The sequence below is a fragment of the Channa argus genome, chromosome 21 (genome assembly GCF_033026475.1).
Source record: "Channa argus isolate prfri chromosome 21, Channa argus male v1.0, whole genome shotgun sequence".
Taxonomy (NCBI): domain Eukaryota; kingdom Metazoa; phylum Chordata; class Actinopteri; order Anabantiformes; family Channidae; genus Channa; species Channa argus.
The window spans coordinates 12,532,418-12,550,189 of NC_090217.1; the positions used below are offsets into that span (position 1 = coordinate 12,532,418).

Sequence of the window (17,772 nt, forward strand, 5' to 3'; positions counted from 1 at the left end):
TTTAGGTTACAGTACTGTGTTTCCAAGTACAGTGTCACCAGCTGCACCCCATTAGGTAAAAGATGAAGTATTATATTATGAGCCAAGAAAGATAAATACTTTTTATCTTTCTATCATCAGAGGATGATGCTCCAATAAGAGACAAGCTTGGGTAAATTGTTAGAGTGCATGGACCAGGATGTAGTTTGTTTGTAGTTAGTTATTTTTGAATTTGAGAGTTGAGAGAAAGTATCACATTCCATATGAAATTTTGTTTGAATTATGTGATTTTGTTACATCCGCATGCCCCAAAGAATTTAAAGGGCTAAAAGAGACCATCCAGGACCATGAAATTTGAACTAGGTAAGAGGTGAATGTTGAGGCTTGGGTGGACACTCCACAGGAAACTTCTTCTAGGTGTGAAGTCTCCATGGTTGGCAGGCAGTGCTGATGGAGGGTCAGATTGCCAAGCTCCCGTTATGAAAAGCAATTGTCTTCTGCTTTGTTCACACTCACATTCCCTGGAATTGGAGGGGCATTGGAAACAATGTTGGCTGGGAGCCAGAGGCTGCTCAATGTCTCCACATTATTGATTTGTTGTCCTCAAGATGATGGGGCAACTTGACGATGATGGTGGTGAAGCCATCATTACACCAAAGATGGATGTCCAAGGTATAATGAAGGGACACAAAAGTTTTGCTGAGTAAAAACAGGAGATGAGGTATGTGAGGCCTTATACAGTAGTGGATGGATGCTACTCTACCTCTTAATTGAGTAGTGAGTGCAAACATTAACATGGGTAGACATTTTGTAATTTGGATAAATGGGCCATTTCATATAAAAACCATGAATTTGTTAAAATAATAAGTGTTTAGTAGAAGTATGAATTTAAAAATTGTTCAATCCCTACTAATAATAGGAATCATCACAGTCATAATCAAACCATATGTGTTTAATGATTATCTTATAGTCTGATCAGATGTGAGTTCAGGTACAGCTCCATTAGGCACGATGGGAAGAAAGCCATTGTTAGGAATTATAATAGGACAGGAAAACTTTGATCCGGCCTAGTTACAATAACACCCAGGCTTACGAGGTTGAATTTCTCCAGGAGAGGAAAACATTTTCCTCTGTTGCTGGAGCGAGCACTCTTTGAAAACAACAAACTAATAGAAACAGCAACAACAAACTCATTGAACAGTCATTGCTAGAAGGAAAAGTGAATATCCTTTCCTTGGAGGTTGTATTGGGGAGAGGTAGTATTGGTAAAACCTTCACACACCTGCACAAATAAAACCAAACAATATCAATGAATCACACCCCTGTTGAAAAGAATTTTTTAAAAATATTATTTAGGGGAAATCAACCTTTAACTTTTACCTGCTTCAAGTATACCGTTGTCCTGGAAATGGAAGTGACCCATGCCAGAGAAATGTGGCTGACACACTGAACACATTTAAAGAAGCTTGTTGTATGATATGAGGTTGTATTTGCTGCACAGTAAGAGGAGACATACTACAAACTGGTGATTAGTACGCACTTTATTTGATTGAAAACAAAAATTAACAGTAATTACTTTAAATAAAGAACAAATACGTTTGCGTATATGTTGGTTTTGAATCAATAATTAGTTAAAATTTAATACATTAGAGTTTAATACATTCCAAAAGTGTCAGTTATAAACTTTGGTCTTGACTGTGTGCACCTCTCAGGGCAGTATATTACAATTTCTGCAATCACAGCTGGTTATATGTTTGTAGCCGTAGAGTCTGGTGGAGCGGTCAGAGCAGTGCACTGTCACTAATTTCCTCACTGAGCTCTGCTCATGACAGCATCTGCTGATCTGCTCCACCTGTAGGTCACCTCCTAACACCAACCTGTCACCGTGGTCCAAGACACAAGAAGGAGGAAGGAGGTGGGGAAGAATGATTGAAACAGTAAGTCTCAAATTCACGCAAGACTGAAGGAAGCTATATTCACACAGTTGTGACAGTGGTCCATCTGAAAACTAAAAACCTCTGAATGTGCTAACTGTAACCATTGCTAAGGATCAGTAACAAGTAGACTTCTTCTCACCAGGACTTAGACACACAGTGGCCCTGACACACAGGCATCTCTACTACAGTGGTACAGTTGTCTATGGTGACGTTGAAGCTGGAAACCTTCGGAGCACAGCTGCGGTTGCCTAGAGGAGAAGGAGTTAAAGCATGAAGGATAAAGCTTATATAAACTTAAAATACGTAATTTTAATGGTGAGCTATTAATATTTGTCAAATTTTGGACTGTTCAATTAAGAAAAGCACATAAATAAATAATTTATAACCTGAAAGGTAAAAGAACAAAGAGGGAAAGTTGCTTTAAAGCCAATCTGACGCGAGTTCAGCATTTTACTGGTTCTTAACTTACATGTAAAGCAGCAGTGCTCGTCATCCCAAATCCTGTCGTCCTGAAGAAATAATGTATCATCATTTGGTGAAGTTTTTATTGTTCTACATGTTCTTTGAATTCCTTTAAAAATTGGTTATGTTATGGTTATGTTTTATGATTTAGATAAAATATTTGTACTATTTAATAAAAAGCTAACCTCAACTTGTAATGTTTCTTGGTACCAAAAATAATATATTCTGTTCTAAAATCACCCCTAAACTGTGGGGAATATGAGTTATTACTCTACATATAATAAAGCTTATATATGTGCAGTACCTCAGGACAATTTTCTCTGGGACAGACTTTAGTCTCAGTTTGAATACTGTCTGGGCTGCAGCTGAATGACATGCAGGGATGAGCAGGATCTTTCCATCTTTCTCCCACCTAAACACACACACAAAGAAAGATATAAAGACAATACACTATACAAATTATTTGTTTAGGTCAAAACACTTAACCTTGTCATATACTGTAACTGTATAGTTACTATGTATACACTGCATATTAATATGGGATCAGACACAACATACCTTGTATGTGTTGTCATTATAACTGCAGGTCTTCTCAACTAAAAAGTAACAAGTATTAGTATTTGTGTGAGGAAAGGATCACATCTGTGATTATCATTTTTGTTATATCATGAAATCTGGGCTTACCACAAGTCTGATCCCCACAGCAAGAAGTGTTCACCAAAACAGCGTTGGGGCCACAGAGCGGAGCTGGCTCTGGAGTTCTTTCAAAACACTCCTCTGTCCGAGTCTGGTTGTTGCACGTACACAGTTTACAGTTGGACTGCCACACCTCACCAGGCTGAAAGACAGTTATAGAAGTATTTTTTTAAACCTAATGTTGAATCTAGAGTTAGAAATATAACCTAATTTTCCACTGAAGAGATTCCTACCAGTCTGGGCTCTCCAAATGGCCCTTTGCAAACTGTGGGGACAAAGCAGGTAATGCATGATTATCAAAAGCAGAAATAGAACTCCATTAGGATTCACGGCCACACATACACAACATATTACTCACATGAGCACTCATTTACACAGGTGTTAGAGTGATTTCCTGCCCTGTACTGGCCTCTGGGACAAAAACATCCTGTACTGTTGTTTTCAAGAGAACCTCCTGGGTAACGCGCTCTGCACACCAAAAGCAGAGGAAAGGTAATGACAAAATGAATAAACAGTCATTATCTTTACTATTTGGATGTGACATATATGTGTAAGGACATGATTTATCAAAGTAAAGTCTCCAAACCCTCCGTAGCAGAAGTCATCCAGCTTGTTTTGACATTGTTTGTAAACCAGTCCTTTTGGACATGGCACATCTGAAATATCAAGGACAATAAAGTTATTATTATTCTTTAGCAGGCTATAAAAATGTTTAACTTGCTTATGATGGCTCTAATTTTAATGCTTCCAGTGCTTATTTGTTTTGTTCATAATCAGTTGTTCAGATGCTGTCATCTGGAGGAGATCTGGAGAATTAGTTTGAGCAACCAGATGACATCTCATAATCTCAATTGAAAAAACCCTTAGATTGATTTCACCGGGAAGCATTTTTTCAGCTAGAAACAGAAATGTTTTAAAATAGGGAACTCAGATGGAAGTTTTTGGCTGTTTATGTGCTGTACATGTGTTTCCCAAACTGGAACCATAGGAAGCAAAATGAAAATTTACCCTTTTTAAGAACCAGTTTAGGGAGAAATGTATTGATTTTTTAGCTTACAAAAATTTATTAGAAGCAATTCATCACTGAGTCAATAAATAAAGGAACATACCACAGCTTCCATTAGTATGACTCCTCCAGTCGATGCAAATACCAGCATTTTTGCATTCCTCAGCAGCTTGTTCTAGAGAAGAGCAAGCACTTCCAGCGTCTGTACAGGAATCAAACTCACAGTTCTTCTTTTTAAGCTCCAGGTTTACCGTGCTCCTGCAATCTGAAAACATTCTGAGGAAACAGAGTAGACTGGATGTTTAGTGAGAGAACAAAAGGCAAACAGCTAAGGTTTTTAAAAGAAAAAGAAAAAGCACAGACAAATAGCAATAGAGGTAAATAGCGTGCTACATATGGCTGTAATTATAATCTGTTTGCTTAGAGGTGTATGGGATATACATTGTTTTTTTGTGCTACTTTATGACATATTGTGTGATCATAATCCACATTTACCAGCAAAAACACTTACTCTCTGACCAGGAGTATATGAGTTACCGTGTGACACTTACGGGTGATACAGGAGTTCACACAGTGGTCTCATGGGGCAGGCGGTGGTGGTACTGATGGTGGGAGTGCTAGTTGGTGCTGGAGGTGTTTCAGGATGACAGCTTACATTCCTTGGTGCAAAATCACAGGTATGTTTCAGAGGGTCACTGTACACCCAGTCGTAGGCCGTCTTATCGCAACAGCTGTCTTCCTCAATCTGCCCACTTCTACGGATACATGATCCACCACCACATACACCTGTAGAGAAGATGGACAGGTGAGCTCAGAGATATACACTTAATTTTAAATTTCAGGCTCAGCATCAAACAGACAGGCTATGTGTGGTATATGCATTTAAATTACTTTGAACTTGTCAAAATCATAGTCCTTAAGAGAAATGGCTTAGTGCAAACAGCCCTGACCCACTTGTGTACTACTCCTTCTATGCATTACCCACCACATTGTCCCTGGGTGTTGTTGGCAAAGTTCTCCATAGCCAGATTGACCACAAGAGTATAAGACGGACTGAGGGAGACATAAGAGCGGACCTCTGGCAGATAGATGGACACCACATACCCCGTGGTTTCAAATCTAAATCCATGTTCCTGATATGGTGGCTGGATGGTCACATTATTCAGAGTGGCCTAAGAAAATAAAAATTGTAACATTTTCAGCTTTTTTAATTTACTAAAAGCCTTGTGGCAAATAACAGAATAGAAATAATGGAGTGGTACTGTATCGTACCAGAACCACAAACAATTCTGGGTTGATACTGAGCGTAGCTATATTGCTTTGATATTTCAGAATGATGCCTTTAGCACAGGAGCCCTGAAGCCCTGGCACACAGTAGTAATTGTCCACAGCAATGGTCAGATGGTGACGTGGTGACTGCTCCTCAACCAGGATGTAGGTGCAATCGTCCAGGAAATCAAAGGTTACACCTTCAAAAGAGATGTAATGGGGGTCTCCGTATAGCTCACAGCGACCTTTAGGGAGGGTGTAGGAAAATATCATTTTAGCAGATATTATGGGCGGAAAACAAGAAATCTAAAAAGTTTATTTGATCTAGTCAAGTATTTTATTTGTCTGATACTTTATATACCATTTTCAGTGCTAATTAGAAAAACACTAAACTTTAACATGTTGGGTTTGCTATTTTCAGCATGACTGCATTGGATAGTTACTGAAGTTGAAAGGCAGAAGGAAAAAGAGGACAGACGTAATGCACTTACAGTCACATTTCCATGTTTCACAGCATCCATCTGAGACTTTTGTGACCTGACCTCTGGGGCAGATGGGAACTGTGGGCTCTGGACAAGCCACAGGAGTCAACACCATCATTCCATTTGAGCATGTTTTATTGAAGCAGTCCTCTGTCCACGTCTCACCACAAGCCCAGGTCTTTCTCATCTTAATATCTGTGCATTCACTGCAAACTGGTGTAATGGAAACACCACAGAGGGTTAAAAATGCAGTTTAGGTCTTTCAAAAAACAGTTTGCTAGAATAGTTAAAAAACAGAACAATATGCAGAAGAAAGACATGAAACGCACCCTGGGGTGTGGTATCTGTTGGTAATAGTGGTCCTGTCACAATTTCATGCGTTGTTGACTCTATTGCAAATGTAGATTGTGAGGAGGTGGTTGTTGGTTGAGTGGTTGTAGGAGAGGTAAAATATTCAGTGGATGTTTCTGTGGAAGCCACCGCAGTTTTAGATGTAGGTGACCCTGTTTCAGTGGTCTCTCCTGTGACAGTTTCAGTGGTAATTGTTATTGCTTTAGTTTGTGTTGAGACAGAAAGTTTTGATGCAGGTGTAGTTGTAGTTGTCTCTTTCGTGACCGATTTATCTGTAACTACAGTTGAAGGTGCCCCTGTTTCAGTGGTCTCTTCTGTGACGGATGCTGTAGTGGACGTAGTTGTAGTTGTTGTGGTGGGTGAGCTGGAAGTGACTTCTGTATACAGTTCTGTTGGGGTTACTGAGGTTACTGTGGTAGCTGCAGTAGTTGTAGTTATCGGTGTTGGGCTGGTGGAAAACAACGTTGTCCATGTTTCATTGGTAGATGGCACATTGGTAACGGGTGTCGTTGGTGTAGTTGTCTCTTCCGTGACAGATTTATCTGTAACTACAGTTGAAGGTGGCCCTGTTTCAGGTGTCTCTTCTGTGACAGATGCTTTACTTGACGTAGTTGTAGTTGTTGTGGTGGTGGGTGAGCTGGAAGTGACTTCTGTATACAGTTCTGTTGGGGTTACTGAGGTAGCTGCGGTTGTTGTGTCTTCCGTGACAGATTTATCTGTAACTACAGTTGAAGGTGCCCCTGTTTCAGTGGTCTCTTCTGTGACGGATGCTGTAGTGGACGTAGTTGTAGTTGTTGTGGTGGGTGAGCTGGAAGTGACTTCTGTATACAGTTCTGTTGGGGTTACTGAGGTTACTGTGGTAGCTGCAGTAGTTGTAGTTATCGGTGTTGGGCTGGTGGAAAACAACGTTGTCCATGTTTCATTGGTAGATGGCACATTGGTAACGGGTGTCGTTGGTGTAGTTGTCTCTTCCGTGACAGATTTATCTGTAACTACAGTTGAAGGTGCCCCTGTTTCAGTGGTCTCTTCTGTGACAGATGCTGTAGTGGATGTAGTTGTAGTTGTAGTTGTTGTGGTGGGTGAGCTGGAAGTGACTTCTGTATACAGTTCTGTTGGAGTTACTGAGGTTACTGTGGTATCTGCAGTAGTTGTAGTTATCGGTGTTGGGCTGGTGGAAAACAACGTTGTCCATGTTTCATTGGTAGATGGCACATTGGTAACGGGTGTCGTTGGTGTAGTTGTCTCTTCTGTGACAGATTTAGCTGTAGATACAGTTGAAGGTGGCCCTGTTTCAGGTGTCTCTTCTGTGACAGATGCTTTACTTGACGTAGTTGTAGTTGTTGTGGTGGTGGGTGAGCTGGAAGTGACTTCTGTATACAGTTCTGTTGGGGTTACTGAGGTAGCTGCGGTTGTTGTCTCTTCCGTGACAGATTTATCTGTAACTACAGTTGAAGGTGGCCCTGTTTCAGTGGTCTCTTCTGTGACAGATGCTGTAGTGGACGTAGTTGTAGTTGTTGTGGTGGGTGAGCTGGAAGTGACTTCTGTATACAGTTCTGTTGGGGTTACTGAGGTTACTGTGGTAGCTGAGGTAGTTGTAGTTATCGGTGTTGGGCTGGTGGAAAACAACGTTGTCCATGTTTCATTGGTAGATGGCACATTGGTAACGGGTGTCGTTGGTGTAGTTGTCTCTTCTGTGACAAATTTAGCTGTAGATACAGTTGAAGGTGGCCCTGTTTCAGGTGTCTCTTCTGTGACAGATGCTGTAGTGGACGTAGTTGTGGTTGTTGGGGTGGTGGAAGGTATCGTTGACGTTGTTTCAAATGTAAGTGGGGTGTTTGTATTAGTTGCAGCAGAAAGCACAGTTGTTTCAGTGGGAGGGGAAGCAGTTGATGTAGAGGTGGTATTTACTGTAATTGCAGATGATGTCGTGGGCAAACTGGTAGTGACTGTTGTAGGACGATACAGATCTGGTGGAGTTACTGAGGTTACAGTGGGTTTTGGAGTGATGGAAGGCTGTGTTGACCACGTTTCTGTAGCAGATGACACCGTGGTAATGGTCGCAGTGGGTGTAGTGCCTGTGAAAGTTGTTTTAATCCTAACTAAGGCTGTTGTAGTTGTTTTTGCAGTGGAAGACACAGTTGTTGTGGTGGTTGGTGAAGTCACTGATTCAGTGGTAGTTATTGGTGAAGGTGCTGTTGGAGTAGAGTATAAGTAAGAAGAAACTTCAGGCTCTGCAAACTTGAAAATGTACTTAGCAAGACCTATTTTGTAATTTTGTTATTATATTACTTTAAACAGACATGTATGTAGTAGTACAGTAGTACTGTGAGTGTACATGATTCACACTTACGACATTTAATCGTTCCATTTACACAGGGGCTGAGAAAGACAACCCGCAAGAAATATTCAGTTATGCATGTGATCACTAAAGCAAAGTTCATAATTTCTAACAACACTGTTAGGGTGTAAAAATGTAGACATACTGTGTATATTATGAATGATTCACTTACCACATATTAGACTGTGTTGTCACCATTGTCCCAGGCTGAATGATAGTGTCATTGAAATAACACGTGCACCTACTCAATTTTGTGCATTTACGAGTATTTTCATCATAGTACGGTGCATCTTTTGGACATCTGGGGTAGCAGCCTTTTCCAAAGAACAAATATTATGTTTATTTCAGCAGATCGGGATTAATGTCTATTATACCTCCGTTCACATTAACAAATTATTTCAATTTCCAGATTCTAGTGATGATTAAGAGTTAAAAGTAGTTGTTATATTTAATCACGACTAAATATTTGTGGTTACCTTCCAGCTTGTGAGTGAAGTAGTTGTCTTTCTGGCATGTTAGCAGATCACCACAGGCTTCATAGTGCCAGGAAGACTGGCTATGCTCATTGTAGTAGTCACAGTAGACAGCTAAAGTTAAAAATATCAAAGGTTGAATTACTTCACACTGTTAGTTCATGTTGTGTACGGTGAGGACTGGGCGGGTGGATGGGTGCTTGATTGTTGATTGGTTACTGTTCATATGTGCCTAAGTAAATTAACTTACGACAGAGATCCGGTGTCCTCCATTTGACACACACGTCCAGCTCACTGCAGGCCTCTGCGTAGGCTGCCACAGCGGTGCAGAAGCCCAGAAACTTCCCTTCAAACTGACAGGAGCAAGACTCCTGCACACAGGCGTAGTAGTAGGGCTTTGGATCCACCTGAGGATTGTAAGGATTGAGCATAGCAGGCCTTTTATTAAGATGTTTAGAGATTCCGAGCCTGGTGTCAGCGGCATGCTAAATATATTGATACATACTTTAAAGTGACAGTCTTTAAAGGCGTCTCCTGTAATGATCATACAGCGCCGCTGAGCCCAGGCTGAACAGTACGAGTTGCGCTCACATGGAAATATCTCTGTGGTCACGTCAGAGCAAGGAGGAGTGACGGCCTTCCAGCTGTTTCCAAAAGCCACAGGACTGGACACCACTGAAATCACATGTGTGGTGCTATTGTGAGCAATGTGACATAAGTTATACTGCATCATCAAGTAATAAGACAACATATGTACCTGTTGAGCCACTTATCTGTAGGTCATTCATCTCACTGGAGTCAAAATTGCCACAGAGTCCACACACTCGGTTCTACGGGAACGATGATGTAAAAACTAATTTAATGTTTCTCATAAAATTATTTATACAATGAGGAACAAAATTTGGCAATAAAGTACAGCACTGTATGGAACCAACTCCACACCCCTTGACTCACCCTCCAGTTTGGATGCAGCTCTATGGTGATCCGGGTGTGTTTGTCCCAGATGAGAGTTACCCCCCTGCTTGGCACGGAGACTATGATGTACAGACCAACGGTGTGTATTGTGTAAAGTGAACTTTCCTGAGGTGTCCAGCCATTTTGAAAGCGTTTGGTCACCCTCATGTCACTTAGCGTCAGTGTAACTTTATCCTTTATTGGACAAGACACGATAGTCACAACACGTGGTGCAGGATTATTTAAACTTCTTAATAAATAGGTTAACGTGTTGCCTTATAGTTATGAATTTTATAATGGCATTTAATAAATAATCATGAAATCAGTTGGGAGCAGGGAAGGGGTGTTCTTAAAAAAATAATGTAAATCTATAAACAATCATCCACCTCCAGGTCCAGGACGATGGTGCGTGAGCAGGTAAGGGCCTCCTCACAGCAGGGTACGGTCTCCACCCGGACTGAAAAAGAGCCGTTTGTTTTTCGACAGTAGTCCTGGAATTTCAAAATGGATTGAAAAAGACGCAAAGATTACAAACTATGGCCATAATTTAAAAAAACATCTAATATTATAGGGTCCCATAAGGGTGATCCCCCATCTTACCCTCTGTGAGTTACATTGTCACTCACTTTCATGTTTGAGCTCACCTCTACTAGCGTGTACTGACAGTGCCCATCAAAGCGGTACCATTTAGAATCAAAGGTCTGGTAATGTCCATTTCCATACACTTGACACTTCCCAGGACATGGCTCGTCTTTGCACTGCCACTGACCCTGACCACAGACACTGTGAGACAGAGTCAACTATTTTAGCTTTTAGCTGAATCCATCTTTTACAACGAGGTAGTAAAACAGCCATGATGCAGGTGTTACCATGTTTTACAGTTGGTTTTGACTTTCTGTCCAGCGCTGAATACTTTGCCACTGTACACGCAGGTACAGTTGTCAAGCGAAACACAGCGTCCCGTGTGATCCTCATACTGGTTGTGTGGGCAGTGGCAGCCACTCTCACAGGTGCTACTGTCACCCTGGAAACCACATCAAAACCATATTTCACATATCTGAGCAGCCACAGTTTAATGAAAAGTATCATTTGAAGTTGTTAATTAGTCACAACTGTTTTGTAATACATAACCTGGGCTACTGACAATCACAGCTAGTTAAATATAAAATGAAAAAAGAATAACAACACGTTCAGAAAGCCAAATAAAATGTGAATGCAAACATATAATCTAATGACCTACCACGGGTTTGCTGAGACTGTCACAGGTTTTGCGAGCTGTGTTCACTCGGTACTCTGAGCAGTGAACACAAACCTTCCCATTTCTGCACCCTGAAATCATGAAACACATAAAACATATCCCCCTTATATTTTAGAAAGTTTTAAAACAATTCTATGTGTCTTATGGTTAAATAAACTTAAAAACAGGTCAGTAGTGCTATTATTTTCCTTGTGATTTTGCATGCTAAGAAAAATCCTTAATTACCACAGTCCTTGGAACAGTGCAGTTCTCCATTCTCACAGAGGCTTTAGAAGACACAAAATTAGGTTTGAGATATAAACCAATCACCTTTGCAACATACATCTACTTCATACAAAAACAAGGCATTAATGGGTAAAGGTATTTGAAGCCTCATAATTACTAAGATGATCAACCTACCAGTGCCGCCCATCGATAACTGCGGCACCCGGTGGTGTTGTGCCACCATAGTGGTGACATGCACACTCTGCCTTTGGAGTGCATATGTTTCCCTGGTTCAGGTGGGTTCCCTCGGGACAGCCACAGCCCTCCACGGGAGCATCGTCCAACCCACAGCGAGGGTCAGGACCAGACAGGAAATGACACGTATGGTTGCAGGCACGCACATTGTAGGAGAATTCTTGGTTCTTTTGACATGTCACAGCTGCAACACAACAGTTTCTGTCATATATTACTGCTTTACTTTTTCTGTATGGTATAGAAAAGTTGCAGTGCACACAGTGATGATCTTTTTTCCCCAGTTTCAATTTGGATGGTAGAGGAAGGCCCCTTGTACTTATGGATGTTTATTTCTACATTTACATATTTATTAAAGCTGAACTTACTGCAGTTGATAGCTTTCCTCCAGTCACCGACTACAATACCCAGATTGGTGCAGGCTTTGGCATAGCTGCCCAGAGCGACACACAAGCACTGCTGCAGATTGCTGCCACAGTTACACGTTCTTTGGATGCACGCCTGAAAGTCATAACTCATTTCAACAAGAGTCCATCATTTGTACATCAATGTCAGTTAATTGCTTATTAAGGATTTGGCTACAGTGTTAAATTTTTCTTACTGTGTGGTATTGGTCAGTTGGAATATGATCATGGCACCTGGCAAAGACCCCACTTGGGTTGTTCAAGACAGAACACATTTCATCAGCAAATAGTTCTGCAAAAATATATACAAGTTAAATTCGATTGGATTCGATGAAATTCGATTCCATGCAGCCAAACATTTTGAAGGGACATTTTTATCATGTATTGCTACCATTTTCTCTGTTGTTGCAGGTGGTTGGAATGTTCACTGCACAAGTGTTCACACTCCAGGACAGAGCAAAAGGTTGAGGTGAGTTTTCAATGATGCCGCTGCTGGTGGTGAAATCATCGGTGGTGTCGTTGTTGTTGTTACCACAAAGACCTGAAAGGCAGACTGACTGTTAACCCATATGGATCTTGCCATGGAGAAAATAAAATCTTTTTTTTATATTATCTCTCTTTAAAGGTCATGATGAAAGCAAATCTCAATGTCAATATTTTTAACACTTGTATACCGAAGAGTTTCTAACCTAAGATCGTGCCCGTGTGGTTTCTGGGTGGAGTGATATAGAGCTGAATTTCAGGAGACATCTGGATTTGAATCTTCATACCAAAAGATGTCTGGACTAGGACGTACATAGAGGACTGCCAGAAAACCAGGGCATTATCTGGAAGGCGACAGAGATTAGGAAGTGACTCCGTCGATTAATAATTTGCTTTAACATTATTTGGTCAAGGTCAAGGCCATTAGACAGGATGCTATAATATACTATATGACATGTATAGATGAAAGGGTCATCTGGCTTCTCAGTCTTTTTGTCTCTTTTTTTCTCTTACGGGACTGATGCAGTTCAGTGATCTCCTCCTCTCCCACTTTTACGCTGTTGTATGAGAATGTGTATGTTTCCTGTAAATTCCAAATGACAGTCAGTTGTGTTCCTCTTTTTTTGGTATCTGTTCAATAGAACATGTAGTTAAAAAAAAATCAGTACCTGAAAAAGCTGGAGAACAATCAATTTCGGAGACACCTCCCTTTCAGAAAACTGAACAATTATTGTCCAGTTGAGACCCTTAAAGACATAAGGAAATAAAAAAACAGTCAGTATTCCAAAAAGCTAGCATGGGTTGGTAAATGTTAAATACTGATGTAGTAGTGAAAATATACCTGTGACACCACATAAGAGCATTTACCAGGGATGACATATTGTTTTCCATCAAATGTTGTCACAAACTGTCCTTCAATAAGACATCGGCCTGGGCAGGAGTTTTCAGAGCAAAACCACTTTCCACCATTACACACACTAAGGAATGACATTTAAATTAAAAACATCCCAAATTTCATTTCCGTGAAAACTTATTTCTACCTACTTACCATGACTGACACTTGGTACCGCGCACTTCTCCAGTTAAGTAAGTCCTGCCAGCGAACACACAGGGGCAGTGGGACACATTCACACAGCGGAAGCCATCTGCAGCATCATTAAGCACCAAACCTGCACACAAAGTTTGGTACAGAGTTAACAAGCAGCTTCCTCCCAGAGAAGAGGTAAATTATATTGTGCAGTGCTCACCCTTTGGGCAGACACAGGAGCTGGTCAGATCCTGGTTGGTGAACCTGGGGTTTGGGTTGGAGCAGCTGGGAACAAAGGCAGGAGCCTGTTCCACATAAACCAGGTCTCCAGGACAAGTCGGTGGAGCTGCATTCAGCAACAGAAACAGACAGTCCAGTTATCAACTATAACTACAGAAATGTCAAACAATTCAAGTGTTGTTTTTTTTTTCATTTTAAAAATACACACAAACTAAAATGTTATGTCCCTTGAAAATAAAAAATGTTACTAATATGTGTGTAAACTGAAGAAAGGTCACCAACGGCATTTGGTTAAAGTTCTCCATGCGTTCCAGGCGTAGCTGTGATTGCCACACTGCTGAGCAACTTCTTTGAAGAAAGCGCAGCCGATGTATTTACTCCTTTCATAGCTGTAAATGTTCTCTTCACAGAGTTGGATATAAAGAGGTGTCCTGGCTTGAAGACAGTCCAACGTGTAGGAAAAAAACTGTCTGCAAGTCTGCAAAATACCACCAGAGAAAGTATCTAAACATCTGGACACAGGACTTATTGTATGTTGTGTGTGCAGATTTTTGTTGTGACCTTTATGGATCAGCAATAAAACAACATCATATCAAGTTATTTTATACATTATGTGGTTTTCATTGTTTTATTTGTGTGTTTGTGTGTGTGTGTGCGTGTGTGTGTGAAAACCTATAGAAAGGGCGCACACCCGCCAAGAGAAGACAGCAGTGTTTTCACACATCTTTTCGACCGCATTTTGAATAGAGACAGTTTTTGTAACAGACAACTTACTTGATTCATGGCAAAGATGGGATCTCGGGTTTGACAAGTGTCCTCAGTAAGGACGCTGGCTGCCATCAACTGCTGCTTGTCACCTGATTTGATAAAATGATACATTCTCAGAGCAAACTGCTAGTGAACATTTTAAAAACAAAACAAAATTTACACTACAAGAAGCTGTTGACGCTTGTAACAGAGACAGTGTTGCAACCATGGATAGATCATGACAAAGTGGGCCCCTGTGTGAATTTGTTGTTGGTTGTTTTGTTTTGTTTTTTCTTTAATTTGGGATCATTTTGTATCTCTGAACAGTTCCTGGGCATGAACCGGGTAGACCGTTCTCTAATCCATCCATTCCAACAACACTACTGCCACTACTATCAGTGGTAGAGTTGTGAATATTAATACTGCCGCCATATCATACCTGAAACATTGTATTTTCCACACAGTCCAGTCATGTCAGTGCTCAGCTCCTGCTCCAGCTCCACCTTAACAACAAGTCATTAATAAAAGCATATGATGAGTTTCGGTTCTCCTCTATCCACCTGCATTTGCACGATGTGCAGATATTTATGCTCCTCTGTGTCCTCTATGTGCACGGAGTCAACACACGAAAATATTGTTAGTGTCCCCTCACCCACAAAGTGTCCATTCCTCCAGGTACATTGTGCCAGGTGACAGACAGGGGGAGCAGTGAGCTCCTGAGTTTAGTGTAGATGCCATACTGAAAGATATGCTGGTAGGTGTGGTCGTATGGAAGGGAAACACTGACAAATAAGCAGACATGACAGACCAATCAGTACAGACACAGATTCAAAGAACAATTTGAGTTTGAACCATTTGAACAAAATGGTTGATAACGTTTTTATTAAGATGTACAACGAGCCTTGGAAGTTTGTAGAGAAATTTGACACAAAAAAGGTTAAAAAAAAACTTTGTAAGTCACTTTGTAGAACCTTAATAACAACATAATTATAATGAATAATGCACAATGTTTATAATTCAAGCATAATAACACTGTAAAGTAATAAATACCAACTTAACTGTGATATAAAGCTGTAGCCGTATTAATTATATGATTTTACAATTTAAATTTTGTAAAACAAAATAAAATTAAATAAAAAAGCTGAAGCACGTATGATTAAATTAAATTTGCAGCTGTGTAGTTCAAACCTTTTCTTCTCCACCAGGATGCTTCCATTCTCCAGCACTGTCCTTATCTTATTGATGATGATCTCCACTTGGATCAACAGCCCACTGTCACCTCTCTTTGTGGTGATGTCACATTCAACGCGATTGTGGGTGAAACGCGTGAAGGTAAAAGGGCAGTTGGATCTCACGTAAAAAATGGAACCATTGAAAGGCTGGACAACCCCACTGCCAAATGTCCTGCAAGTGTCTGATTGCAACAAATGTACAATAAATGATTGTTGTCTGCAGTGGTCAATGACTGAATTCATTAAAGAAGGAATAGAGTACTTGACTTTTATTATTTCATATTTATGTCAAAATGGAATCAGTTTTTAATTTTCTTAGCATATGTCCACAACTTCATTTCAAAATAATATCTATGAACTTTTCAGGACATTAAAATTAATAAATACGACCAATTATAATTTCAAGAAATAAAAAAAAAACTTTACTGCTCAGTATTCAGATTAAATTATACTCACATTTCTGAGTTTCTGTTGTAGTGACTGATTCACCTGTACCTAAAACTAGGTGAGAAAAAATCTTAACTTCAATAATAAGAATGAACCACCATTAATACAGAATTATTACACAAATCCTTTGGATATACCATAAATGTTATTGTTTAATTATGCACATCCCTGATGAAAATATATAATTAAGTATAAACTGGAATGAAAAGTTAAAGCTATAACATGACACTTCTGGGAATCCAGCTGTATAATATATTATCAATTCACCCAAGGTGTCAAATACTGACACTATGTCAAAGCCTGTGGCTCCTCATAGATAAACAACACGGTAACCTTTTGCATATGGGTTTTAATCTTAAGAAATATTCCTGCACAAGGATGCTTTGACAGTAGCAATATATAATACAAGTAATGTGACCATATTACAAAAGTACTCTTGCTGTGGGTACTGTGAGTACCTTTTCAGATATTATTATTAATTCAGACATTTATGTTTTTCATATTTTATAAGCTTACCATATGTTATATGTATAAAATCTTGATGGGAAAAGCAACTAGTGATTGAACACTAATTACAATTCATGAATAAATGTTTTATTTTTTAGTTTTTACAGATGCACATTACTTTTTTGTGCCAAATGTCTCAAAAATGCTGTCGTCTCTAGATCAAATGTTGTGGTTAAAACTTTGTGAAATTGTTAATACAGGAAAAAGCCATGAAACATCTCAATTATTAATCATCGTTTTTTAGAAAATATAGCAAAATAAAATTTTTTATGCTTCAAAATTTCTGTCATATTGTAGCAAATTTGATCTAGCAAAATCATAGTCTGCTTTCGCATTTTCTACATAAAAGAATGACATTATTGAAAATTGCATGGTACCTGAGACCAGTGAGAAGCAGACAGCCAGCCATCGCTGTGAACTCATGCTGCCTGGTGCACGCTCGCTGCAGGTGAAAACAGGACGATGTTTGCAAACAGCCCAGTGGATGACCTATGTATATATATATACAGTGTCCATACACACACACTGCTGGAAAAACCAGCCCACACACATACACACAAACACAAACACACATGCACACGCATACACACACGCAGACACACATGAACATATACACACCAGGAAACTCAGATTAAACATTCAACTGCATAGTAATTAACCAAAAACAGGGAAATGTCAGCACAATGCTCGAAAATGAGCTCAGCGTGTCCTGCTGATCACGTTGCATTAACCGGAGAAAAAAAAAGTCTTTTTTTAATGGCATAACAACAGTCCTTCTGAAATACACTCCTGTGGGAAATTCTAAGTACCTGTGTGTGAGGGACAAAGGGAGTTCAAGTTTTGCAAGAGGTCAGAAAAGCTTAGCAAAGGAGCCCACACAGAAATCGTTGCACAAACACAGTCTGGATGAATCAACGTTAAGGCCGAGTTTGAAACTTGAACTTGTTCTTTACACCACACCTTTCTCAGCACGGAGGCTGCCAGAATCTGTAAAACCTGGTTAATATCGGCAGGTTTTGGGGTT

The 17,772-nt window shown here is 40.0% G+C and overlaps 1 protein-coding gene across 1 annotated transcript; it reads right to left on the bottom strand.

The window, feature by feature from the left end:
* Positions 1 to 1,502: 1,502 nt before the first annotated feature.
* On the bottom strand, positions 1,503 to 17,203 carry LOC137106511 (mucin-2-like). Its single transcript, XM_067489891.1, has 44 exons — positions 17,126 to 17,203; positions 16,251 to 16,295; positions 15,751 to 15,976; positions 15,215 to 15,344; positions 15,002 to 15,065; positions 14,590 to 14,672; positions 14,098 to 14,293; positions 13,796 to 13,921; positions 13,597 to 13,717; positions 13,390 to 13,525; positions 13,217 to 13,294; positions 13,062 to 13,131; positions 12,755 to 12,892; positions 12,457 to 12,606; positions 12,263 to 12,357; positions 12,030 to 12,162; positions 11,605 to 11,848; positions 11,431 to 11,471; positions 11,188 to 11,276; positions 10,817 to 10,971; positions 10,592 to 10,730; positions 10,334 to 10,438; positions 9,948 to 10,142; positions 9,751 to 9,823; positions 9,499 to 9,668; positions 9,244 to 9,400; positions 8,997 to 9,107; positions 8,693 to 8,834; positions 8,533 to 8,561; positions 6,161 to 8,374; positions 5,841 to 6,044; positions 5,353 to 5,594; positions 5,066 to 5,252; positions 4,632 to 4,866; positions 4,184 to 4,356; positions 3,661 to 3,730; positions 3,433 to 3,542; positions 3,308 to 3,339; positions 3,063 to 3,216; positions 2,937 to 2,974; positions 2,683 to 2,790; positions 2,386 to 2,425; positions 2,056 to 2,164; positions 1,503 to 1,856 (listed from the first exon to the last, which is right to left on the bottom strand). The coding sequence occupies exons 1-44, from the start codon at positions 17,169 to 17,171 to the stop codon at positions 1,688 to 1,690; spliced, it is 7,572 nt and encodes a 2,523-aa protein (XP_067345992.1). The 5' UTR covers positions 17,172 to 17,203; the 3' UTR covers positions 1,503 to 1,687.
* Positions 17,204 to 17,772: the final 569 nt, after the last annotated feature.